This window comes from Alligator mississippiensis, chromosome 14 (assembly GCF_030867095.1).
Source record: "Alligator mississippiensis isolate rAllMis1 chromosome 14, rAllMis1, whole genome shotgun sequence".
Classification (NCBI taxonomy): Eukaryota; Metazoa; Chordata; order Crocodylia; family Alligatoridae; genus Alligator; species Alligator mississippiensis.
In genome coordinates, this window is record NC_081837.1 from 4431281 (window position 1) to 4458169 (window position 26889).

Here is a 26889-nt window from a genome sequence, read left to right on the forward strand (position 1 = left end):
TGTAACTTATCTCCAAAAGACTCTTTTCTCCCTGAGATTCCCCCCATTTAATGCTGGGATGAGTTTCTCTCCCCTCGCATGAACAGGCCCTTCCTACAAACCCTGCAGGCTCAGAGTCCTGTTAGAGGCCAGAACTTTCTGCCTTCATCCATGCTGGTCCTGGCTTCTCAGCCTTCAACTGAGGGATGGGGGAAGGACCATGGAAATGGAGTACAGTTTTGGGCTGATTTTAATTTTCAGCTAGAGCTCTGCTGCAAGCTTCAACGGGGAATGATATATATTCTCCAGTCTCGGATCCTACCACAGAAATCCCACCGGGGGGTCTGGTTCGATTTCTGGGGAAGACAATGGGCAGTTTTAAAGTGCTCCAGGAGGTGTGTGTTGGGGGGGGGTGCTTTAATTAGTGAACTGTGTTAATTAAAGGGGCCTGAGTGTCACGTGTATCAGCGTCCCCCGCCCTGAAAAATGGCAGCGGGGTGCTTTAAACTAAAGGTCGTTCCAGGAGCTTTAGATCAAAGCGCCCTGCCACCGGTTTTCAGCGCGGGGACGGTGTAACACGTGGCACTATTCTGGTGGAGTGCATTCATTTCTGTGCCCCAGCAAACTTAATTAACTGAGGCTGCTCTGGCACGTTGGGTTTCCAGTGCATCGGAGCCGGCTCTTTGCACGTGTACAGGAGCCCAGTATCACCAGCCAGGCCCTCTCTGCATGTGCAAAGCTTCCCTGGTGCTTGTGGACTTCGAGAGCACAACAGTAATGAAAACATTTTTAACATCCTGCTTTGAGTCTAATGGGAGTTTTGCCTGAATTTGTGCCTTATAAAGAACATCTTTAAGTGCTTTACAACATTTGGCTTGTGCCTACTTCATTTGAAATCAATAGCAAAGCTACTCAAAGTCAGATTCACCCAGTATCTCTGGCTTAGTGCAAATACAGTTGGAAATTGCATCTAAGTGAACATAATTTGGCTACAATTGATTAATCCTTACAAGATCACTCTGAATTACAACCTGCTTTTAGATATGGGGAAATCGAGGCAGAGAGGAACGCCCAAGATAATTCACTGAGACAGGGACCAATCTGGATAGAGACCTGAGCAATTCCTGGTTCTCCAGTCAAAGGTTTTAACCACTCAGCAAGAGTCTCAAACTATCCCCTAATGCACTTATTATAAAACTAAAATTGAAAATATTCAGCATGAGTTCACTATCTAAAGCTTCTCAAAAAGATTTAAGCATTCTCCTGTTACAGAAATGTCAAAAGCACATAATATATTTCTTTTCCCTTAGCAAATTTAGGTCCTTTTCCCAGGGAGCACATGAGCACATACTTATGTCTGTATTGAGGACAGCACTTCAGCACATTTTAAGTCTCGCTGACTTCAGTTTTCAAGTTAAAGACACGTTGAATTACTATGCTCAATAGTAATGCTTTCCCGAATCAGGGTCTCAGTCAATGACAAAAGGCAGTGCATTTAAATGCATATAAGGCATATACGTGACTTGGGAGAAATGACATAAGCATCTGCCATAGAAATGGAATTAAAAAAGTGAAAAAAGCTGATAAACAGATAAATGAACTATTTCTTTAGGAAGACTCTGAGACGAAACATGATTTTTCCAGTTCTGTTGTGTAACAGGAAAATTGAAATTAGGGTTTTTTTTAAAAAGCAACTTATTTCACTAGTAATTGTTGCATGAAATACAAAGTCTTTGGTCATCATTTCTTCATAATGCTTTTGCTGGGTCACAATGGCAGAATTTTTCTAACACAATCCTAAACAGTGATGCCGATTTAAAATTTTCCCTGTACATATTTATTTTTCATTGTCAAATACAAACTAAGATGGATTAAAATTATTACAATATTTTTTACCTAAATAGATAATTGTATACCATCAAGAGACCCACCGCACTTTGGTGGGCAACTGAGCTTTCTAAAATGTAAGCATATTTTAATTTGTAAGGAAAAATAGTATGTACAATAAACCAGTAGGCAACTTGGCAAGTAACAGCTCTCAAAGTATGAAGAGGAAAAAAACCATATGAAATTTCCAATTATATTTGGAAGGGCTCTATAATGTTGAGCCTCTCTCAAGAATACACACAGTGCTTCTCAAATATAAATTTTGCAAATGCATTAATTTATAGAGTTTTGCCTAAAATAAGTAAACGAAATCATGTTCCCAATTCACATACCAACAAAGAAAAACCAACAAAAAAAAATTATAGGTTCTTGCAGTCAACAGGCAATAAGCTGTCAAATCCCCGTTCATTTTGCTTACATAATTTAAGGTCTCATTAAGACTTTAATGGAAACAACATGCCTTATATTTCTGCCCTTCCCCCGATGTGTATTTTTTATCCCAATTTTTCTGTAGGCGAGTAAAGACCATTTTCTCGTGAGCAACACTGGCATCAAACAGACCACAAGAGAGTCCTGTGAAAGACGAGCAACGATTTTAAAGTCTACTTCATATATTCCTCTCTTTAATCTAGGCCTTTTAATCTTGTTTCAATCTAAAATCATTTCTGGTTGACAAGTGTCTATGACGGTCTTTGTTGAAGCTACGGGAGCCTGCTTTATGAACTGAGCTTCTGACACATCCGTTGGTTAAACGATCTGCATTCAAAACTTTTCTTCCAGCATGTTTTTTTTTGGTCGATAGGAAAAATAACTATGGGGTGAAATGCTCAACTGCATGGAAACCTACACTTACAAATGACTCGTAGGAAGCTAGATTTCTGCAAGTTTGTATATACAAACGCGAGCTATTTACAAAAAATGACCCATGTAGAAGTGGTCAGTACGTTGAGTGCTTTTGCTATTTTCCAGGAAGCTTCTGCACAAATTATTTAAACTAGATTGAAACGCATCATGAATTGCAAAAGCTGCAGGAGGGATGTCAGTATAACGCTCACATAGTTACTGCTCATCATAGAAGGACATTCTACCCTATTTCCTTCGGTCTCGTAATTAAGACATATTACCACCCTGTTCTCCTTGTATTCTTTCAGTGCCAAGTCTCTTCCGTCTCTCAAGAACTCTGCACACCGACAAGGCTCCTTATATGCCACCTTTGTACCGAGCACAGATACAGGTGCAGCCATCTCAACAGGCAAGACGTGCCTGGAGATACCTCATTAGTGGTCAGGAGAGTTGCAGATCCCAGCATAGGACAGAGCACATATTCTCTACACATTTCTTTGCACGTTCTTCCTAAGAGCCTCCCATCTCTGTGCTGTTCTACTTGCCTAAACCCATGCCTACCCAATCATACCCTTTTCACAATGAAGTGACCAGGACATTACAAAACCCCATATTTGTGACTGCTACTCTTATGACCTTGGAGGACACGTACCACCAGCAGAGTCTCCCTATGCCTGAAGAAGGGCGTTTGAGCCTGAAAGTTTGCAAAGAACATTTTTTCCAACTATTCAGTTGGTCTAATAAAAGATATCACATCTACCATAAGAACCTTGCCCGCAAGATTATTTTAATGCTTCTATTTACTTCCCATATTTTTAAGTTGCCTGGGACAATATGCAACATTATACTCTATTATTGAAAAATTGCTGATTGTTGAGGGACAGCATGGAAGAAGCACTTACGAATGTCAGTTTATTTAGTGTTCTTTAAAATATTTCATCATTAAAAGTGGTTTCTCAAGTGGGAAATGCTTATGCAATTTAATTCTATATAATTTCCCTTGGTACAAAATGTTGTTGATATCTAATTTATCTTACTACAGAGGAGTCTATATTGGCTCCTTCCCCCCCCCTCAAGCAGCTTCCTTAGTTAAGGTCAGAAACAAATGAGGGAAGGCTGTTTCAATAAGTAAATAGACTTCACATTTTAGAACAGAAATTTGAAGTGGTCTTTGCCTAAATGGATATTATGATTTCTTCCCACTTCTCTGCTACTTTAAAAAAAAAAAAAAGCAGTTTCCCCTGACAGGGAAGAAGAGCAAAGGCATTTGTTTCTCAAACGCTTAATGGCAAATATTCATCCGCAGATTACAAATTGATGATGACTATGCAGTGCTTCCACCTATGGATCAGCTCATGCAGTACAAAAATCAAACTGAACAGAAAGTGACTTTCAGTGAGTATGGCAAATGAATTATAGGCATGCTGGGATTGAACTGCGGACTCACCATGGAGCTTTTATAGAAAAACATCCTGCTCCAAACAGGTAAGGTCTTCACGTAAGGGGGAAAAATGCACAGAAATTAGATGAAAACTCATTATCAGCAAGTACAGAGCAAAGCACGCTATTAAGAATTAAGCTAAAAGGTAAATAAAATCATTTCTATAACTCTTCGCGGTGCCCTGGGAAGCATGGAGGACTCGAATGCAACCACCATGCTGACGAAGGCCAGATCCTCCGTGCGCTCACGTGGGCACTCCCACGGACATCAGCGGGACAACCCACAGAAGCACATCTTTAGGCAGCAAATGCTGTGATAACAGCATCCATCTGCTGCCGGTAGTGTTTAAATAGGTGATATGTTTTGAAAAAGTTAGACACAGTATATAATTTTCCTTCCTAAAATACTCTGGCTGTGCCTCCTAAGAGGCATGATAGAGGAAACGCGCAGTCAAGTGCCTTGAGAAGGTGTCAACGTCAAAAGGAGTAGCAGACAAAGTAAATTAGCATCGACAGCAATAGATGTGCAGGGGCTTGTCAGGAGATATTGCAAACCTAACAGGAGTTGCAAAACAAATATGCCACGAAGAGGTCTGTCCTAAACCATATTAATTTTGGATATAACAGCAAGTTCATTAGACAGAATCCCCTTTTCCCCCACTACAAAAAAAAAAAATACAATATAAGAAATGAAAATGCATAATAGTGGCATAATATGTCGGGGGCGGGCTCCTGACAAGGCAATATGAAATGCAGCCAAGAATTCACTCTCATATCCAGGAAGAGCACGCACACCAACTGCAGATGCTTCCTCGGGTTTTTATACCCGAAAGCTTGCAAAGAAGAATTGTTTCCAACTATTTGAATTGGTCAGATAAAAGATATCAGATTTACCTGAAGAACCTTGTCTGCAAAGAAAGGAAGCGCTGATTTTAAGTACACCTGATTTCAAAATCATCTGATACAAAAAATAATACTGAAGCAATATCTTAGCGAGTTTGGCTAATTTCTGTTTTAAGAACTATTTGCCATAGCATATAGTTTTTAAAAGCCCATGTCCCTCCACCAATTTATAGTGGGCATTTTTGCTGGCATATAAAGCACCCTGACAAGCAATAACAATATGATATTAGTGTAGGAGGAGGTCAAATTTTCAGCCTGTTCTAGGTTCAATGATTCTCTCATTCTTCTTTGGGGCACTTGCACTGCCTGTATAATTGCTGAAATTAAGATTTTTTAAATGCAAATGTGTCCCGATTTGTTCCTACACTTTGGAAATGAAACCAGAGGTCTATCACAAGGACAAGAAGTAGGTGCTTAGCCATATACTTATATCAACGATACGCAGACAGAGCAGGTGTAGTCAATTTGACATAAGAGCAGAAGTACTGAACACAGGCAAGCAGTTATGTCAAGGTTAAGAATACTAAAACTTTCGACGTGCATGGTTATGGAGCTGAAGACACAAAGAACTATAGAAAAGGATATTGCCAAGACCATTACAACTTATTTGTGTGTGAAATCATTTTCCAGCGACTGCAGGGCAGGCTTAAGTTTTGTAGGCCAAAAACCAAGTTACAGGTTTTGCAAAACCTGCAGCTTTCTGTGTGTGATAACTGGTCTGTTCATTGACTGTATTCATTTACATATGCAGTTTGGTCCCAGTCCCATGTAAAATGTCTGGTAGAGTAGAACGAGCTCCATTTCAGGACCCACCAAACTATATAGCAAAGGTGCCAGCATCCAATGATACTGCATACACTGATCCCTAATATAGACAGCAAGTTAAGATTAAAAATCCATTCCATACCTGAAAAGCAACAAAGTGGTGGTGTAGTTAAATCTTTAACCTATAACCGAACTATCCATTACTGTACGTAAGCCAATATTAAAATACTTAACAGCCTAGGATCTGCCTGGCTGACATCAGACAAACCAAAAGCTGGTGGTTGAATTGTGAGACTGGGAACCAGGAATTTTTGAGCTGTAAATCTTGGCTATATAATACTGATTCCTGCCTTTTACCTTTGGCAAATCACTTTACTTCTCTGCCTCAGTTTCTCCTTCTGTGAAAACAGGGAAGAGAGCACTTACCCGAGATCACAGGGACATTGTAAAATTAAATACACATTTGAAAATAATATAACAAATTATTATTAAATGTAACGTCCTAGCATGCAAAATGTTTTTAATCAACAAACCTGCTGTTGCATTTAAAGGGGGGAAAACTCAAAATAAAATGACCAAGACAGATTTATCCCGAAGGGGACATTTTCAATGGAGATTAAAATTGTCGTACTGCTGAGAGAAAATGCAGTTACATTTCAGCCCGGGAGCTTACACTCTTAATACAGAGCTGGTATACTTGAGATAGCACAGCAGTTTAGCCAGGTCTCTTTCCGTTTCCTAAAATTACAGTTCAAGTCTGTGATCTTTTATACAACCAAGCAACTGGACGTGTTCCATGATTCCTTTCGTGTATCATGGGTGGTGCGTTAATAAAAAAAGACAACGTACAAATTTCACGATAACCCATCCTTGGACGGGCAGCACCAGATGGCTAGGCTGGGTGACAAGAACACACCAATGTCAAGGCAAAAAAAGCCCCGTTACTCAAGTGCTGCATTCTGGTGACTCTAATCACATAGCGCATGTTTGAGATGGTTTACAACATTGCTTTCCTGTGGAAAACCACCAAAGCAAGGTGATGAGGATTCAGAATCCCAATAGTATTTTTAATTTCTCACCCAATTTTAAAGCTGGTAGTAAGGAAATCCAAAACCACTTAGCCTGTTGAAAAAACTATTTTAGAGCTTAATAAACCCATCGATTTCTATCCTACCCTACACTTCCCATGGTCATAATGTCTCTCTCTTAATCTAGGATCCTTTTATAAAACACAGCAACAGTTGGGCAAAATGCAATATCTCTCTCTCTCTCATATTAACTCATGCAAACTATAAAGAATTCATATTGCCTCTTTAGGACTCAACGCTTAAAAATCATCTATAAGCATGTGTGAGAAATGTGCCCAAAGCAGAAAGTTTTCCATAAAGATCCAGGCAAACTGATCTCTGCCTTTCCGTGTTTTTACTGAGATTGAGTTTTAATTTGTGGATATTTTGTGTTGCTGCTGCCTACTAAATTGGATCAGGACATTGCTCTTCTCATTTTTGCTCGCATCAGTAATCAAACCTGGGATAAATTAAGCTCTTCAGAGTCAAAATACATCAAACGGATATCAATGATTTTCTGAACAAATAGTACATGCGATGGGAAACATTAAAATGATAAAAATCTCAGCCTGGTTCAACATCAGAGACTTCATCTACTTCTCCCTCTCCTTATAAAAAAGAAAAGTGAGGGGAGGGAGAAGGGATAGGGTTTCATGTATATAAACTTTCTAGCTAAACCTTTCAGGGGGAAAAATCAGATTTGTTCCCGCTCTTGTAAGAAACATTGTAAGTCTTTGTTTTGGCAAGAGACTACTAAAGAAATAGACATCTTGGGGTTTCAAAGTAGTTATACTCTATTTGAGACTGAAGTATGATACCACCATAAATGACCATCCCTCGAGAAAGTAAAAATAAATGCTGCTGTCAGAGTAGCAAACATTTACAAGAGGGGTTTTTTTTTCTCTTTAGCAATTACTTTATCATTTATTTCTCCCTTTCCTATTGCAGCTCATCTATTTTTCTATAGTCTCATGACTAGGAATGAAATACAGTTTACTCAGCGGACACAGGGCATGCTTAGAGGATGCCTACTGCAAAAAAAGGTTTCTTCTGACAACTATATTCAAACGTTGCCCTTTATTTTTTTTTAAACGAACATCAAAACAGATTGTCTCGTTTTCTATTTCGTCCCTGAATAACATTAAGCAATAATAATCCTTTTTGCCCTTAAACGGAGTCATCCCTTTTGGGATATACAAGAACTTTGTAAAAACTTCATGAATCACCTGTGTGACACTCTTATGAGAAAAGTCAAAATGACTGTTCCTAAGTCAAGAGGGAAACTGAGGCACAGAAGATCAGCGACTTACCGAACTTAGATACACCAGCCCCCAGTCCTACACCTGACCCACTAAGTCATTACCACTCCTTCCTTATTATTCTCTTTGGGAAACCCTGTCTGTTGCTCAGAAAAGGCTGAGATGACAAACTAACGGGAAAAGAGACGGGCTACAATATGCAGGGGCAAGAGACATGGAAATGGAGATGGAGAACAGGCAGGTGGTGGGGACAACTGAAAAGGCAAGGCAAGGCAAGGCAAGGAGAGGGACCACGGAAACAACAGCCATGGGTAACAAGGGAAGCTATATTTTGTAGTAAGCTGAGCCTGAGCTAGTTAACACTATAGGCATAACCTGCGTTCATGAATGATCAGAAAATGCTCTGAGTTCTGCATGTTTATTTGACCAAAAAAATGCATCAGTGATAAACACGGTAATGACTCATCTCCCGATTCTGCTATTTCATTCCCACGGGGTTAGTACGAAGCTGTTCTTCAAGTTTACTACGCCCCCCTTGTCAAGAAGGGCAATGTATCCTGGCAATTTAATGTGAGATAGATAATATTAATGGCCACAATTAATCTTTTTGCATGGAAAAATAAACATCTTGTTTTGGGTAAAAATCAGAAGGAAAAAAAATCAGAAAGGAAAAACCCCAAAACTTCGGTATTTGCTTAATGCAACTAATTATACCAAACATCTGTAAACTTTTGTTGTAGGATTCTAAAGGAAAAGGGAAAATCTAACAACCAAGAAAAATCCCACACTAGGAGTTCTGTTACTGCTTTCGTCTCGCTTTCTTTTTCATGTCTGGGACTGTATTGTAGCAGAATGAAGTCCTGAGTCTTGAAAAGCAACTGAAAAAATAAAAGGAATCTGTTCTGAAGGCCATTGTACAGGAATGATCAAATCCAACTGATTTCATGCAATTTCTCCTGTTCTGATCACTGCGCAATCACAAGGTTAAGCAGCTGCTCCCAAAGAGCGCCTCGTTTCCTTGAAGCGCCGCTTAAAGGTGCTGACCATGTAGGTGTAAATACATCTGTCTTTTGCCATTTGTAGTAATACATGCCTCCTCCGCTTCTCAGAGGTAGGCAGATGGTCCCTGTCCTGTCTAAATATTACACTGTACAGACTTACATTGCTATGTGTTTCTAGAAATATGAGGGCAGATGTTAAATATGTTAAACACACGCTTTACCCCCTGGAGGTTTAAGTTAAGGCTGCTGTCTCAATTTGGCCATTTTAGGCATGCCAGGCTTCTTGGATCCGAGGCATTCCTTTTAAATCCCTGCTTTGTAAATAGAGCTTTTCATGTTAATTTTGTGTACTTTCATCAAATATCTTGGACACAGAACAAATGCAGGCAGCATTAAGCTTAGCATTACACATTTATACAGGATTTGCTGAAAATTATGAGCCTCATTCATGAAAATTGTAGTTCCACAGTTGGGGTCCTTTCAGTGATTGCTGCTCTCCTACGCGAGTCTCGCTGCACAATTTATATTCAATTCATTAAAAGACACAAACAAAATAATAGGAGAGAAGCACCTGTGGGAAGCATGGGTGAAATTCTTTTAACTCACTTAAGAGACATGAGAAATAAAAATGTAAAAACAAAAAGGAAAGGGTTCTTGTCTCGAACTCAGTTGAGCAAAATTTCTGTGGCTCCACCTCTCCAATAACTGGCCTGTGTAAATGCAACAATTATTCCCACAAACCAAGTAGCTGAGCTCACACTCGTGCAATGTTTGACACATTTTCCTTTTCTCTGGTGATCCAACTACATTACTCACTTCCTCAAGACCTTAACTGGTTTCCCTCCTCCTTCAGTTATGTATCTGCATTTCTAAGGGATTTATCAGTACACTCATCTTTTCTATCCTCTCATCAGTTCTATGTATGCTTCATTCTATGCTTCTTCCAGTTCCTGTGTTTGACACTTTTGGCTCCTTCTAGCAGTTATGACTTGGGTGCTTTTCTGATGCACACCAAACCTTTCCAATTTATTGTTCACTAGAGCTCCTCTCCATGCCCACTCCCACTGGGGTTGCCACTTGTCTGCACATTTATGGACAGTCCATAAAAAAAACAAAACAAAAAAAACCCAAAACCAAAACAGGGCTAAAAATGCCTATCTAAATTCTGTAAAAAAAAAAATAAATAAAAATGGAGCTGTCCATAAAAAAGGTAAGCAACTGTGAGCTCGGCTCAAGACCCATCATCTGAACACAGCCACCTGGTGTCTAAGCGGGAGCACAGCTCAGCACTAGGGCTGTGTGAAGCTTTGGTCGCTGATTCGATTCGGATTCTCTGAATCCAAATCGAATCAGAAGACCCTTTAATCTCTCTGAATCAAACCAGGAAGCCTCTGAATCAATTTGGAGAGATTCAGAAAGATTCGACGATTCGGGTGTAGGCACAGCTTTAAATGTTTTTTCTACATACCTCTAGGTACCAGGTGGCTCGTGAATGCTGCGATGCTGCGGCGGAAGGAGTGTCCCACAGGAGCACAGGGGGTAGCAAAAACATTTAAAGCTGTGTATATGGCCAAATCGTTGATTCTCTGAATCAGCATTGAATCTTCAGATTTGGACGAATTGAATTGGGATAGTGATCCAAATCAACAAATTGAATCCCTGCCCGCCGATTCAGGCCGAATCCAAATCAAATACGGCCCATTTCACACATCCCTACGCGGCACCCTTCACAGATGACTCCCCTCAAGACTTTGTTGCCCAAGGCAGCCCCTGTAGCCCCCTCCTCCTTTCAGCCATGTGCTGCTCCAGAAGCTGAGTCCCATCACCTGCTTCTAATACCGCTCACCCTCAGATAGGCAGGGCCACGTGGTCCTGGGCAAGACAGTGATGGAGTGGTACAGCTTGGATGGAGCTGTAGGGCTAGGTGTCTGTGCAGGGATAAGGGCAGTGGGGCTGGTAGAGGTAAGGCTGGGTGGCGATGTGGAGGGGGCAGCAGGGTGCAATCAGGGGTATCGGGATGTGGAGATGACAAGGGGACCCCTGGGGTGGAGGCAGCACTCTGTAAAACCACTGTTCCAGTCAAGCACGGTTGCCAACCCAAGAACAGGCTGGGGTTTTTTTAACTGACAATCTGAAAACTTTTTACAGACAACCTTTTACAAAACTTGTTTTTTGCTGTTGGTTTTGTTTGTTTGTTTGTTTTTTACTGTGGTTGGTCTTAAAACCCTGAATTTGAACCTGGTCCTTTTTACTGCCATCCAGGGCCTGGCAGAAGACTTATATTGTTACATTTACATCATGTAAAACATGTCAGTAAGGAGCTTGCAGACTGTCAGTAAAAAAAAAAAAAAAAAAGGGTTGGCAACCCTGAAGCTCACCCTCCAGCACTCATCTCCATCCTGGTACAATCCATTTTCCTATTTCATCTGTGATTATATTTTAAGTAAAAATATCATGACAAAATGATTTGACCTGAAGGGCTTGACAAAACTTTTACCTGGAACAGGAAGAATAAGATTGGGTAGTTAAGACTATAGACCTACTCAGGCACATCTGTGATATAATTCTGTAAAAAAATGAATAAAAATGGAGCTGTCCATAAAAAAAGGTAAGCAACTAATTATATATTTATAATATATAATTAATATATTTTACAAAATAACCTAAACATTAATCAGAGAACACAGGTAATTAGCTAGGATTAAAGGCATGATCCTGAAGTCTTTAGTCAGCAAGTAGGCACATGACATTTAAAGGTGCTATGCTCTCTGATCCCAACAACAGTGCCTCCTGCTACGCCACAGATGCACAGCAGGATGCACAATTGTGGAATAAGGAATTGGATCCCAGTCATGCCTTTTCTACTCTCCCCTGCACCAACATGTTGAAAGCCAAGTGCCTGCAGCCCAGCATGACCCAGTGCACTCCTGGGGCCAGGGCTGATAATCAGCTGACTGTTGGTTCTTGCCCTGGGGCAGCCCGGGACCAGCCACACGTTCAATTTAAGGTGCCCTACAAACCAGGCATAAAAATATTCTACATTATATGTGGAACATTTTTATGGCTGGCTTGCCATTTTAAGACCCCTTAAACTGGGTGGATGTGTAGCATCCTTGCCATTTATGCCATGATTAATACTTTAATTGAGGCATAAATGTAACGTGCAGAGAGGCCCTTACTCAACTAAAATCTCTACTCTAAGGCAGTAAGGGTGAATTTCACCCGCCCCAACATGAAATTTAAGTAATTTCATTCTCAGCAGGAAACTAAGAAAAGCTAGTAAAATGATATTCACTCCGCACCCTCAAACTCAAGGGATTGGCTGCAGACATCCATCTCCTCCACTATTTCATCCAACCATGATAGGGACCGGGCAGAGCCACTGGAACCCTATAAGCACATCTCTCATAAATACAGAAATCTCAGTCAATAAGAGAACGACTGAGTCAGACTTTTAAAATAAAATTCTAACTAGCAAGTCTCCAGGGAACCGAGCTTCTCCAGAAAGGAAAACAAAAATCAATGACTAATGAGAGATTGTCTTTACGAGCTGCAGAAACTGGATATTGCAGACTTCTCCAGAGACAACTGACCGTGTGATCAATTTTAGGGGCCAATACTCCAAAATTTTAAAATTCATGAAATCAGAACTTTGGGCTCTCTCAGCGAAGCGTGCGCGGATTGATAGTTTACACAGGGCTGCCCGAATGCCCAGAATTCTCTTAATAATGACAATATCTACCTAGGCAGGAGCATTTTCCATATGAAAGTGTCTCATGGAGCATTATACACTGTACCTAGCCAATTATGAAAGCGCAGATGATTCTGAAGTAAATGAATGATGGATCAACAAGCAGAGAGCGTTCGGCAGAACATTAGGTGAACAGGATTTGTTTAAGCCCCCGGAGCAAACTCCTCCACCTTTGAAAAGTCCCGTGGGCTTTTTACTGGCTATGGGGAGGAGAATTTAAATTTGTGACCGCCTCAAGTGTGGGCACTTCAAACCTGAGCCTTAGCCTATTGTACTAAGTTGAGAGACTGCGATGAAGAATGCTGTGGGGATAATCCATTGAGACCAGGTCTCTTGTAGCTCCTATGAGTGACCCTGGGGATGAATAATGTGAACAGAAGGAATCCTGTCTAGTCAGACCCGTAATGCCAGGGCATGGAATGTATAAACCTATGCGAGAAAGACGGTGGTGTTCCTGGCTGTGAGATGTGCATTATATCACACAAAAACATATTACAAGCCTGAATCGCAGACAGACAGAATCATGTCAGGAAAATATCAGAACACAAGATTCTGCATTTAGGATTTTTTTTCCATGTATACTTATGATCACTCTGCCTGAGAGTGAACCTTCACCTGTTGCTGAAGAATTTAGAAATTAAAAAGAATCAAGGAAGTTTATTTAAGTTGGAAGCCACTCAAGAAATTTATTCTATGGGATTCAATACAGGGCAGGACGCATTTCATACTTTCATACGTGGGACTTCTACTGATGGCCAAGTAGAATATGTCCATAGAGAGCTTGCAAGAAAATGATCCATCCAAACAAATGCTTCTGAATTCTTAGACAGACTTGGAGATAGAGAGATAGAGAGAGAGATACAGAGATAGATAAGATCTGATGTTGGTTTTCTTTGCTTGTCACTTCCCCCACCCCATCGCTTTCTCCCATTAAATTATACAATCTATTTCCATTAAATTATATATTGATTGGGAAAAAAAAAGACATACTTCACAGCATTGCTAATCACATCAATTAGATCACAAATAACATTAATAAGAAAAAAACCCAGAGGAAGATGCACTTACCCTGTGCGTTTAGTGATGGTCCCCAAGGTCATTGGCTGTTTGATTTGAGCAAGAGGTACCACCACAGTCAAACTCGGGAGCGGCAGAAGGCGTGGATTCCCAGGGTTATTGTTTGTGAAATTATTGTACGTGTCCTGGCTGTTCAGTTTACCTTGATGGGATGAAGACATTAAGAAACGTGTTATTGGACATTTCTCCCAAGTTGTCGTTTCTGATAACTGTGTGAAATTAAAGTTTAAAAAAACTACAAAAACAAACTTCTGCCATTGGGGGGGGGGGGGGGGGGGGGGGGCAGAAAAAAAAAATCACAGCACTCACCTGGAAGCCAGAGAAAATATATGAAAGTAGTTAAAACAAAAATAAAATTATTTTTCATGTAAAAGGGGATGGGCTAGAGTGTCTCCCACATTAACAAAGTAGGTCACGGTGCTGCTGTTCTACTGAGCGAGTTTCAAATTGACATTTCAGAAACCATTTTGCAAAATAGATTCGAGATCCAAATTCTTCTTGAAAAAGGGAATAAGCTTAAAAAAATAAAGTAAATAAAAAAGGGTCATTTGTCCTGCAGCACCTCCTAATGCACTTTGCATTGCAAAGTGCTGAAAAGGTCACGTCTGTGGTCTTGGTGCATGAAGGTACACCATGATAACAACAGTCCGCTGCACTGAGAAGACCAAACTCACAATTAGTTATATATGTGGTAAAGAAAAGAGTGCAATTAAACTAAAACACCAGAAAAAGCAATCAAGACTTTATTGGTAAAACAGGCGAACTCCGCTCTCCCTCAAAAAAAAAGAATAAGCTAGCAAGAACAAAGGCAGTTAGGGGGGAAAAAAAAAAAAGGAATAAAGACACTAAACTTAACTTGTTCAAATTTCTAAGACAGGAGGTCTGTGCTGGATACACGCCCAGTTCAGTTCTGCTTCCTTACTTTCTGTATCATTCTGTAGTCACAACCTTTCATTCTTCAGTTAGAAAAGGAAACTAGCTACAAATTTCATGGCCGGTAGGGAAAGAAATGTAAAGAACCAAAGAAAGAAAGAAACTAAACAAAAAGGGGCCAGTCTGTTATAGCAGAATCAAAGTACTTTACATAGACAAGCAACCGTGAATTAAAGGTTTAGATCATTAACTTGTTTTTCTGTGTCCCTATAATACTGTGAAATGCTGGCTTTGTCCTTAATCAAAAGGGAGCCATATTGGGAATTAGGTTCCTAAACAACTGATGCATTCTGCATCGATATATACAAATCCCAGGCCAAATCCATACAATCCTGACTCGAGTGCAGCCACCTTTTTTTCAGGGAAGAATAACAGCAAAGAAAAGGGTTTCTCACAGGAAGCAAGCTGAAAAGCTATAATGGTACTTCAGATGGATTGAAGATAGGAAAAGGAAGGCGGAAAAAAACTTAATGAATGTCTCATCTTCCTAAAGACACTCAATGCTTCCTTTGCCCTCCTTTTAATACTATATAACCGTAAGCTTGGGGTTTTTGTTTGTTTTTCTACAAAGTACTCGGACCTTTGCAGCAACAGAAAATAAAAACAAAACCAAACCAAAAAAAAAAAAGAAAGAAAAAAAAGATGAATTTGCAAAGTGTATTTTGGGTCAGGTATCGGGTTTAGGCATTATTCAATATATTTTAACAGAAACAGTGGGGCTTGACTGAATAATCAGGCCACTGAATGGTTTTGGGGTATGGACTTCATTTGTAATTGTAGCGATTTTCGTGCAGTAACTTGAAAAGAAAGAGAAAGAAATAAGAAAAAAAAACGTGTTTAAATTAAGACGGTGGAGAAGAAAGAAAGCAAGAAAGCAAGAGAGAAAGAAGAGAAAGAAAGCAAGAGAGAAATAAAGCAAGAGAAAAAGAAAGAAAGAAACTGTGATTAAATTTCCTTTGCGATTCATCCTTACTTCATGTGAAAAGAGTGCATAAAATAAGTTTCTGCCTTAGTGATGACAGATAATAGTAACTAATAAGACAATGCCATCAAGCTCCTTTTTTTAATCTGTATTTCACTGTCCTGCACTGACTATAAGAGAGCAAGACTGATACCTAAAAAGACAGCTCTAAACAGCTACACTTTGTGATTTTTTTTCCTGTTAGGATATAATGAGGGGCGATAAAACTCTATATACCAAAACTAGTGACATTATTCATCTCCCCATCACAGCCGTTATTTTGTTTTCACATATAAAAGGCATGCATCATTATTCAGTGCACCCAAATTTCAATATTAAACAGTAATTAGTTATGGCCCTAGTCCACAAGCCTTTGCAGTGCAAAACTGGGATTCTTCAGTGCAGAGAAAGTGAGATTTTTACATTAGGTTCATACTCTGCAAGGTGCTCTCTTAATTTCCATTCAAGCTGAAGAATCCCCCCGGCTATTGGAGAACAGTTAACAGGCTTGCAGGATCGGGTCCTCTCTCCGTTTTCTTAAAGACATTAATATATGCCCAAATCAGAGCTGTAATAAAGTCTAGGGACATACTGATGACTTGTTCAATAGATTTTAAATAATCATATTGCAAATCAACGATTTCCCCAGTCTCACTAATAACTAACAAAGGGAAAGATGTTAAAACAGAAACAAAATATGCTAAAACACAACGGGAAATAAAAATATAAGAGGACAGTTGAGTGAAAATAAAATATAGGATCATCATCTCAACGCATTTGCAATTGCTTTGGAAATACAATAGAACAGCTTTTATCTCCTTTTTTCAGAGGCAATACACAGAGATTGTTGCTGTACACCTTAATTTTGTTCCTGTTTAAATCACAGCAAGCACTGCGCAGAAAGCCCTTCCACTCGGGATTAACAAAGCAGTGACCCTTGATTCTGTCGAGTTTGTTTTCAAGAATCTGCTTTTCACTTTGAAAAGCACCTTGAAAAGCTGTGCTAATATGCACTCATTTCTGTTGCTCTTCATGCAGAACGTCAGACGTGACATTCGCCATAAACACTTTCACTTTAAAACTTCAGCAAAGCTAGCTGGCATTTAACCTGTCCTACTGTAAGGCCTGAACGTTTTAACCTGTTGCAGGTATCCTGAACAAAAAAAAAAAAAGACAAGCATGCATTGCTGGGAGTTGAAAATTATACATGTATAGATAGCAGTCAAGTTTATTTACTAGCACTGCCTAATGGGGGAATGAAGATTTGGACCCTACCAGCGCGCAGCAGGGAGTTACCATCTATTAGAGTTGAAAGATAGGCGCTAAGTAGGGAAAAGGCGGACTTGTTCATAATTCCTATGGGAGAAGTATATTCAAATTCAGATAGCCTCGTTTTGAAATACAGCTTCATTGCTTGAGAGGATACACATTTAAATTAAATGGAAGCCACCTGTACAACAAAATGCTTATCACTTCACAGCAGAAATAAAGTAGAAGTGTCAGGCATGGCAGATGCATCAACTTAAATAATCTCTCTCCTACCACCAAATACCTAATGTCTATCAATCTACACTTGCTGTTATGCGAAATGCAGCTGCCTAATTTGGAAAATACATTTCACTAACCCCGGTACTAATCAGAAATTAAGAGCTAGAATACTGCACAAACAGAAAAAAGAAAACCACAAGAAAAACTATTTTAGTTATGCAACAGTGAGCTTTTTCCCCTTGAAAATTTGACCGTTCAATAAACTGTGCTTTGTGCAGATGCATTGGGTGAGGAAAAGTGCTACTTATGTAAAAGTAGTGTAATAATATTAGCTTTCGTTTTCAATGAGTGACGTTTAACTATTTGTACCATAAAAATGTTCTATACAGTGGCAACTCTATTGTATGGAAAATGTTGCCTCAGACCCATCATAAAGATGCAACCTTGACTTCTTAATTGCATAGCCTTGGGATACAGTAAATGCACTCTGTGACAAGGATTGTTTCTTTATCATGCATTCAGCAAGAGCTACATTCACTACTGGGATAAAGTGGTATTCTACAGATTATATTTAACAGATTTTGATTTTTATTTTTTTGCAAACTTGACGGTGGGCTAGTGTATCTGTCCAAAACCTCAATAAAAAAATTACCCCTGTCCTCCAGCCTTTCGAAGCATGCAACTCCCCTTGCAGTAAATGGGAGGTCTGCGTGCACAAGACAGTAGGATCAGGCCAAAAGAGCACAAAGAATGCAGTCAAGCATCAACATTATTTCCACAGCTCCAGCAGTTGTTGATTCACATTCAAAGGACCCAGCAACAAATAAGCCACAAGTTGAAGTCTTCTAGAAATATCGAACGCATTTTTCACTGAAGAATCTGGTGCAAATCACTCTGCAGCATGCGTGCTGCATCTGTGAATGCGTGCATAGGAGCCAGTAGAGTTTCTTATGTGGAAAAGCAGAACTTTATTGCAGAGCAGCTGTCCTGAAGACTGAGAATTGAACCTGGAGATCTGTGCTAACTACAGAAGCTTGTTTTCATACTGAGAACTGCAAATAAATCTGGCAGGGTATTATTGCCCGGTTGCCTTTTCCAGGAATATTTCCTATAGCGTTCACTCAAACAGAATTATAAAAAATCCCCCACCCTGCAAACACGCGGACATACAATCCTGGCACCTTCTTGACAGATGTGCCCTCTCAAGGGCTGGAGGCAGGACATTTTTAGTCAAGTGTCCCTAGCAGAGGAGTTTTGTTTTTTTCTCCTTGGTGATCTGCCAGAACCGGAGCGCACTGACCTTCAGAGCACAGTGCAAGGAACATCTTTTTGGTCAAATATTTGTCTGCCTATGAATGGTCACCAGAGAGGTTTTTCTTAAGCCAAGCTTAAAAGCTGGGGAAGGCAGGCCTGCTTCTGCCATTTGTTGAGGGCAGTCTGGTTGCATTCATCTCCCCCTCTCTCGCCCTCCCCGTCCCATACACCATCTCATTTTTCTGCATTTCTGCCCTTCCAGCTCCAGCCAGGGCAAGAAGTCGCAGAGCGCTGCAAGAACGGGGGAGTTCACAAAAATTCCCAGCCAGACTTTACAGATTCAAAAAGCCTGGATAAAGATCCAAACCCTTAAACTAACCCAAACTCAACCCCCAAACCTCTTGGGGGTCTTCTGCTCTTAATCCAAATTCATCTTTGTTAACCAGATTTCCATTGCTGAGAAGGGTTCTCTTGTTTAGTCAAAGCTGCTGCTACGACTTCGCATCTTGTCTACAATTTCTTTCACAGACACAGAGAATAAAGCATGGATTTGGAAGGGGAAAAAATAATCATGGGACGTTGCGGCCGATTTACAAGTATTCCCATAGCAGACACTTGCGTAAAGGGGGGACAACATTTGATTGGATAAAACCCATCTATTGAAACCTGGAAATCCCAAGCCATTATCTCGGTCTTGAGTACCTGCTTGCTGAAAGTCTAGGATAAGAAAACCACTGTATCCTCCATTCAGAGTTTTGAGCCACGTTTTCAAGATATTTGGTGCCACAAAAATACGCACAGAAGAAACGGATTAAGCCGAGGATAAAAGTGAAGAGTGAGAATAACAATGGGCTTTGTTGTTGCACAGAGGGAACAGCCTGTCATGTCAGCTTTGCAGGGGCATATTCCCAAACCAGTCATCATTAACATACTCGCTTCCACTAAAAAAAAGAAGAAAAAAAAAGCGGCCTGAAAATGCCGGACAAAAGAAATCCCAACAGACAATGTAAAAACAAATTAAAAGCACTATTATAAAACACAGATGCTATAAGGAAAATAAACTTCACAAGATTTACTGGTTTTTGACAACGCTGGACATTTGTGGAAAAGACATCAGCAGAAACTCCCAGGTAATGCCATTGCAAGGCCGCCGTCCTCTTCTGTTTTACCTACACCCATCCCCGCCTCCCCTCTTCAGGGACAGTTTTGAAGGCTGGCGTTCTTAGCTGCTGAATACAAAGACCCGAGTATGCATGAAAGCTTGCTAGCAAGGTACTTCCAAAATGTCATTAGAAGGTTGTGGGCTGCTTCAAATGCGGACTCACAGTTTTTCTGGGTGCTTCACTTTTACTTGTATTTTGAAAAGTAAAAAACAGAATGCTATGCTTTATAAAGCGTGCAAATTATACGTTTATTAAACAATAGATCAAGTTGCATGTTTGTCCTTTTTGTTTTTTTGGTAATTTGACCTCTTTTTTTCTTCTTTTTTTGATAATTCCAGATCAGAGAGAAAAATGCTAAGACGTCAAACATGCTAAACTATTTATAAAGCGTTACAAACTACAAAAAACAAAAAAGAAAAAAAACAGCCAGCATAGAAAGCTGGGCCATAGCTTCATCAGCTGACAGTCACGCTGACCTCATACAAATTCAGGATTGGTCCACACACAGTTGGAAAACTATGGGGCAATTTGCTGCAAGAGAGACAGAAAACGTAAGCCCTGGGCGAGTGGCTGAATAACCGTGTCCACCAGTTACAGGAGAGGGTCCAACCGCAGCTGCACTTCCTAATGCGAGCAGGGGTGCAGTTTTCTGGCACCTCCAGCCTGTTAAATTGCTCCTTGCACTTTTGATTTGATATAGCACTCTTGCATTCCCCACCGCTGTGCGAAAGGGAAGCGAGATGCAGCCCAATAGAAAGGTTTCCAGCAGCAGGATGGCTGCAGTAAGACTTCTACTTTTGTTCAGTATCACTTTAAGCGGAAAAAGCTGAAGGATAGCTACTTAGCTATGGAGCAAAACCATGCAGTGACGGAAAAATGTTGGAAATTCTTGAATATTTTCTTGCATTCTGGCTCTTTCTTGTATTACTCCGACTGAACTCAGTAACGCGATTCTGTCCTTAAAATTCCAGAGCGTTGGGCCTGCTTTTAATAACTGATTGTATAAATGAACTAAAATTCAAACTGCACCAGATATTTTAATGAAGCTAACGCTGTTTATAAGATCCTGCAACTAACTAAGTAAAAACACACAGTAACTTGAATCTACAAAATTACTGGCAGACTGAGCCCTGAGAAAACCAAGAGTGCTTTGCTTTTATTTGCTGTCTACTGTAACATTAAAGACTTCTCAACCAAACACTCCCTAATTATATAATGCAAGACAAATAAAATTCCTGCTAAACATAAAATAGAGGATGCTGTATAAAAAAGAAAAAAGAAAAAAGAGCATCATGCACATGGTTTATTTTTATTTTTATTTTATTTGATAAAAGACGTTTCCATAGATGAGAATGAAAAGCTTCCCAGATACAGTTCCAGGACTTTAACCCTCTTTCTTGACCTTTCCTTAGACATGTTCCAGTATAATCTGTAATCTGCTAGAGTCGGAAGAGGAAACAGCAGCGCCCTGGTGAGAAACACTGCCTTGTGACCTGAATGGAGAACTCTGCGGAAGCAATGCTGGCTCAGAGTAGTTTTTTGGGAGAGTAGACCAGACAATTCAATAACGTGTGTGGGTTTTTCTAATATGCACATTAATTGCTACCAAAAGGATTTTTCTAAAGTTATATCTACGATATATTTTATACCCCCTCCGCTCCTAAAATGTTCCTTTTTTTCTCAGGGAAAATGGGTGTGCAACTGGACTCAGTGGCCCAGGAGGCTTCTAGCAGTCCTATGTTCTTACAATGAAAACTTGATAGTTCATCATTCAAATAACTACTGCTTAATTAAAGCTGCATAGCAATTGCTTTTATTGCACACTGCTACATACCAGATTCATTTCATGCCCTAAGTCTGGATCTTTACAGTAACAGTTAGACACAGCAAGAAAAATATACACGCACACACACACAATGCATAGACATATAATACACACACACACACACAATACATACTCATACACACACATATAATACACACACATATACTCATACACACACATAAATACACACACACACACACGCAGACATGCACACATACATACGCACACATATACATACACACAGCTACAGCATCTATATAATACAGATCAGACACTCTAGGCCAAATTTTGCTCTTGGTGACAATAGTGTAAATCCACAGAAACTCATTGGAGTCAATTGTGGTTATCTTCATGGCAGAACAGAAGGTGGCCCTTTCTCTTCATAACGGTCAAAATCTTTTTCAATTCCTCCTTAATAACACAGTTCTGCATATGCTTAGAAATATATGGTGAAAGCAACCTTTTCCTTGTACGTGTACAAGCAGGCAGAGCAAATGATGCTGGCAGGCAACTCTTGCAACACTCAAGGTGCACAAGCACCATCAGAGTCTCAGCAGAAGGGAAGGGAAGCACTCCTCCAACCATCAATCTTTATAGAGGGAAAGCTCAACTAAAGCATGCCCTGCACCAGTCTTTTCAGGCACCACCAACGAAAAATCGAAGCATGTCTTCACTATACATCCCTATTCTCTCTCCCTCTCTGAGGCCTCCACTACTTTCCTCCCGAAACTCTCTCTGGTTTCAGGAAGTCTTGACCCCCAACTACAAACTACCTCTCACCGACACCCTCAAACCCTCTAGTCTTCAGACAGCTTGGAGAAGAGGGGAGACTGGACTGATTTCTTTCCAGGCTGCTTCCCTTGCCTTCCTCCAAGGGTAAAGTATGAAAAAACAAGATAAAACTCCAGCCATATTTGGGATTAGAACCAGTCACTTGGCTCCTACTACTAGTGATGTATGGCTACATTACTCCTACTTCTCGGTACGTGCTTTTCTCCTGGATGGAAACGAATTCTCTGGAGATGCATTCATGAACGAGGGGTAAGCGTGAGGACATGGACAACTCCTCCGAAAGCGGCCCTCGTGCTATAATAAGCAGACTTTCCTGCACCCATGGAGTCCTACGCCAGCAGCTGTGTGAATGTCTGCCAGGGAAACATCCTTAGGTTTCTTTTTAGAAAATATTTCATTGGAAATCCAAAACTAATCTCTATTCCCTCTGCAATGCCTCCCCTCCGTTAAGTGCATGCGCTGGTTTGTCAGGTCGCTCATAAAGGCTGCATGGTTAAAGCGGCATTCACGCATTTGGTTGGAAATCAAAAAACAAATAAATGAATAAAGAGCTGAATTGGCTTATAAACACATTTAAAATAAAATCAAGAGATGGGCTCTGAATCAGACCTAATCATCATCCCTTGGGGCTCCACAAACCAAAAATACTGCTGGTCCAAAGCTGCAATCTTCACGTGGGCAAAACTCCCATTCAAATAAAAATTTAAAAATTGCTAAAGGGCTGCTAACTCCACAGATCTACACGGCTGTGGGTGCAGGCGACAGCAGCAACACGGCGCTGTGCTGGTTTGCTCCAACTGGCGGCTGGCTTCTGCACTGGCTTGGGCATCTCCAGTAAAAGCCGGCACAGGCAGGAGTTTAGTATCTTGACGTCTCATTTGCACTCACACTTCCAATTCTTCCCTTAACAATCGGGTTCAAGCTGCATTGTTTAGAGCCACTGAGTTTGCTCAGTGCTTTTGTCTGTTTGTGAACAGTTCACTAGCAGCGTCTACTCGTACACGGCCTTGGGAGGTAGGTGTGTGCTCCCATGGCTCCTCTTTGAGTTTTCCTTTCTGCATGGAAATCAGTTAGAAATTTAAAGGCCTCTGCATCTTGGTGAATGCTTTGGGAAGTTTCAACAACATGGTTGGATTTTGTACAAAGTGAGGTCTCGGTCCCTGGTGAAGTTGGGAGAGAGGAGGCTTTCCTTCCCCATAGCAAAGACCAAATAGAGGATTAGGAGCTACTGAAGTTTTGACTCTGAGAGAGGGCAGACTCAGCATGAGGTATGAGTCAATTTGCATTAAAATCTGCAAAGCAACCGGACTGGCAACTACTTAGAAAGCTTGTCTGGCCGTGTCCAGATGAACACAGCCGTGCCATATGTGGTGCTGCATATGCATCTGCAGCACCACATACTGCACGTTCAGTTGTTCTCTACGCTGCAAGGGAGCAGCACGTGGGGGGGTTCACCCCTGCATATCCAGGGGGCAAAAAACCTTGCAGAAAATAAAAGCGGAGTGGCTCATGTAGCAGCAGCATGCACCGCCCAAAGCCAGAGCCTGACTGGCCATAGTTGCACTCTGCGGCTGGCCAGGCTCCATGTGGCAGGACTGTCGTGGCTGCAGCCCCGGGAGGCCCCCTGGACCCCCAGGTAAAGCTGCAGGGCCAGCACAGTGCTGGCCCCAGCCTCCCCTACCCCACTCGGGGTAACTCGCCACGTGCCAGAGCACACACAGCACAAGACAACCAGCGGTGGCACAAGGTACACTGCTGCTAATTGTCCCCAGGTAGCCAAACGTCCACGTGCATCTGGACACGGCAGGACCTTGTTAAAAGACAGAGAGAGATGAGATAAAAGCAGCCACCACCACACATTTTTAGGTTTGCAATACTTGGATTAGTTTTACATATTAACAGTAATTAGTTAAGTGTGCTAATATATCATTGGCCACTCTTTTGGGTCATTCGTTTCCCCTTTTACATCTGCAGCAAACAGCACAAACATGGTTATAGCCAAAGTAGCTGCAGGCACATTTTTGACCCAGGTTCCACGCACAGTATCTTGTCTAAGCTATATGCGACAATATGGTTTGAGAAGGAGCACATATGAGAACCTGACGGCAATATCCATGGAAAATTATAATAAACAACTTGTCTAAAACCCACATAATAGAAATTGGGGGGGAAGCCACATAGGAACTTCTCTCTCTCTTTCCCGCCCACCACAAGCACACCCTCAGCAGCTCTGATTTTTACCCATGACTGTTAAGGATGTTTTCTGGCTCTGTGACAGCATCATGACTTAGGTCATGAGAAGTGTCAAAGATGCATTTCCTTCAGATGGGAAAAAAGCAACTGATTTTAACAGCCCATAAAGACTAAGCAAATAGAATAAGCCAAATCAGCATGTTTAAGTGGGGCAAAGATAAACCTTTTGAAAGACATGAGTATATTTTATTTTCAGCCTAACGCTTTGTTTCTTTCCCTGCAGTGTCTGCATCGCCGACTGCCCAAAATGCACAGTCGATGTAAATGCTTTGCGTAACAATCAAACTCAAGGCAATAAGACCAGCGCCCGCTTACGGCATAATCAATCACTGAATCATCAAACATGCAAGGTTTGATGCAAGGCATAGCCCATGTGTCTGAGCTGCTGAGTTCTCCAGCAACCGTGCTGCCAGCTGTGTCCCAGAGAAATCCATTGCCCCGAGAACGGAGGCCGTGGCTGGGCCTGAAGTCGGCGGTTTCATCAAAGAAGGCAGCTTCTGGACCATGTACCAGTTTGCTTCTCCCCATCTCCTGCCTCAATAGCTAACAAACATCCCCAGCAAACGCCCCTAAACAGGAGAAGCATGCAACTTGATCTAGTATTTAATAAGCTTAGGATTTGTGCCCTTTATAAAGCGGAGTACTCAAAATCATAGGTGGGATGCCGGCGCTATCAACAAATAATCCGTTATATCCAGTTTACCCATTCTTGTGGAAAGAACCATCTCTTCCCCTGGCTACTTGTGGCATCAACTTGCTGATTAATCGACTTCATTTTACTGACCACAGCTCCCTCCAATTACTTACTGACCTCCAAGCAAGGTCAATCACCTTTACCTAGCACACTATTCTGCGCAAACATTATCCTGGCCCTCTTACTCCTCACTTGCTTTCACTCCTTTCCCTATTTCTTGACCCTAGATGCCAAACTAGGAGGAACTTCATCAGACTTAGAAAAAAATTCATGCCTCTAAATCACTGCTGTCTAATGTCCCTTCTGGATGCCTGCTCTGCCCTTCGCTGACTATCTCTTTCCACCTGGACATGTTGTTTCACGGCCGCCGATCAGTGACTTGTTACACAGAGGACAATAAATTCTCTCTTTTAAAATGCTGTTCTGCTCCAGTAAGTGGCTAGACAGAAGTGTACCCTGTCCCTATGTGTAATCATATCAGTAAATATAGGTTTTTACCACTTTTACTTCTCTTAGCTCTGCAGTGCCTGCTTTTCACCTCCATAGCTCTCCTGCGCACCAACTTTGCTCCTTTCCACAGCTTCTCTTAGCCACCGACTTGACACTCGCTGTGCTAAATGACTCGGTCGTGCATTTGTCACTTCATGCCTTGAAAACCACAATTCCCTCCTGAAGTCCATCTCTTCCATATTCTAATCTGTCGAGAAGGCTGCCACACTCCTTTTCAAACGTACGAGCAAAGGATATTTGCCCTATTCTCCGAAATCCAAGCCCGTTCCCCCATCCGTGCCTATATTCACTCTGGAAGTTCCTCTCTCACACGCTTCACAAGTGTGCCAAATCACCCCGATAAAATCATTTATTTCTCCACCTGCACCCCTGCTTGTCCCTTTGCTATCTAAAGTGCCGGTCTTCTCTCAGCCTTCCACTTCCTCAGCTTGGTGGAACAGATCTTTTCCTTCTATTGTCAAATCTATCTAAAAGATACTACCCACCCCACTACACTTTAGTGATTCTCCATCCAAGCAGCTAAAAAAAAAATGCAGCTTGTTTGTAACCAGTAGGCTGCTGGCCAATACCCAAACTGGTGCTTGCAGTTAACTCTTCACACCTCTGCTCCATCTCCTCTAGATTCGCAGTGCAGTGCCATACACAGCACGCGGTACAAAGTTCACGGGCAGCAGGTCAAGCATAACACCGAGGGTGTTCCAGATGGCAAGGTATGGCCTACTCCAACGGGCAGGAGGCGATTCCCACAGGTGATGCAAGACCGTCAAGACCGGTAAAGCAAGAACAAGCAAAACCATTTCTTGCTGCCTCTGCAGACTGGGAAACTTGACCTTAATCGAATCACGGTGTATTTGAATCCGTTCATTCTGCAACTAATGAACTCTCAGAGGATTTACATGAACAGTTCATCAAATGCACTATAAATCCTCTCGGCTTGAATAGGGAAAGAATTAAGGTCTGTTTTTATGTCATTTGGCAAGCATTTTATGATAAATAATATAAGCCAACCAAGAACACCTTATTTAAAAGGTAGTTTTATTCTGA

The 26889-nt window shown here is 41.1% G+C and overlaps 1 protein-coding gene across 10 annotated transcripts in view; it reads right to left on the reverse strand.

The window, feature by feature from the left end:
• The window catches only part of BCAS3 (BCAS3 microtubule associated cell migration factor), a 445712-nt gene that overhangs the window by 264063 nt on the left and 154760 nt on the right, over positions 1-26889 (reverse strand). For 8 of the 10 annotated variants that reach the window (XM_019493311.2, XM_019493313.2, XM_019493312.2 and 5 more), the window contains exons 16-17: positions 13964-14114; positions 4157-4201 (exon numbers count right to left, since the gene is read on the reverse strand). In XM_019493311.2, coding sequence (XP_019348856.1) covers positions 4157-4201; positions 13964-14114 — 196 coding nt within the window. The remainder of the gene's footprint in view (positions 1-4156; positions 4202-13963; positions 14115-26889) is intronic. The other 2 variants (XM_014608078.3, XM_014608076.3) reach the window with 1 other exon arrangement.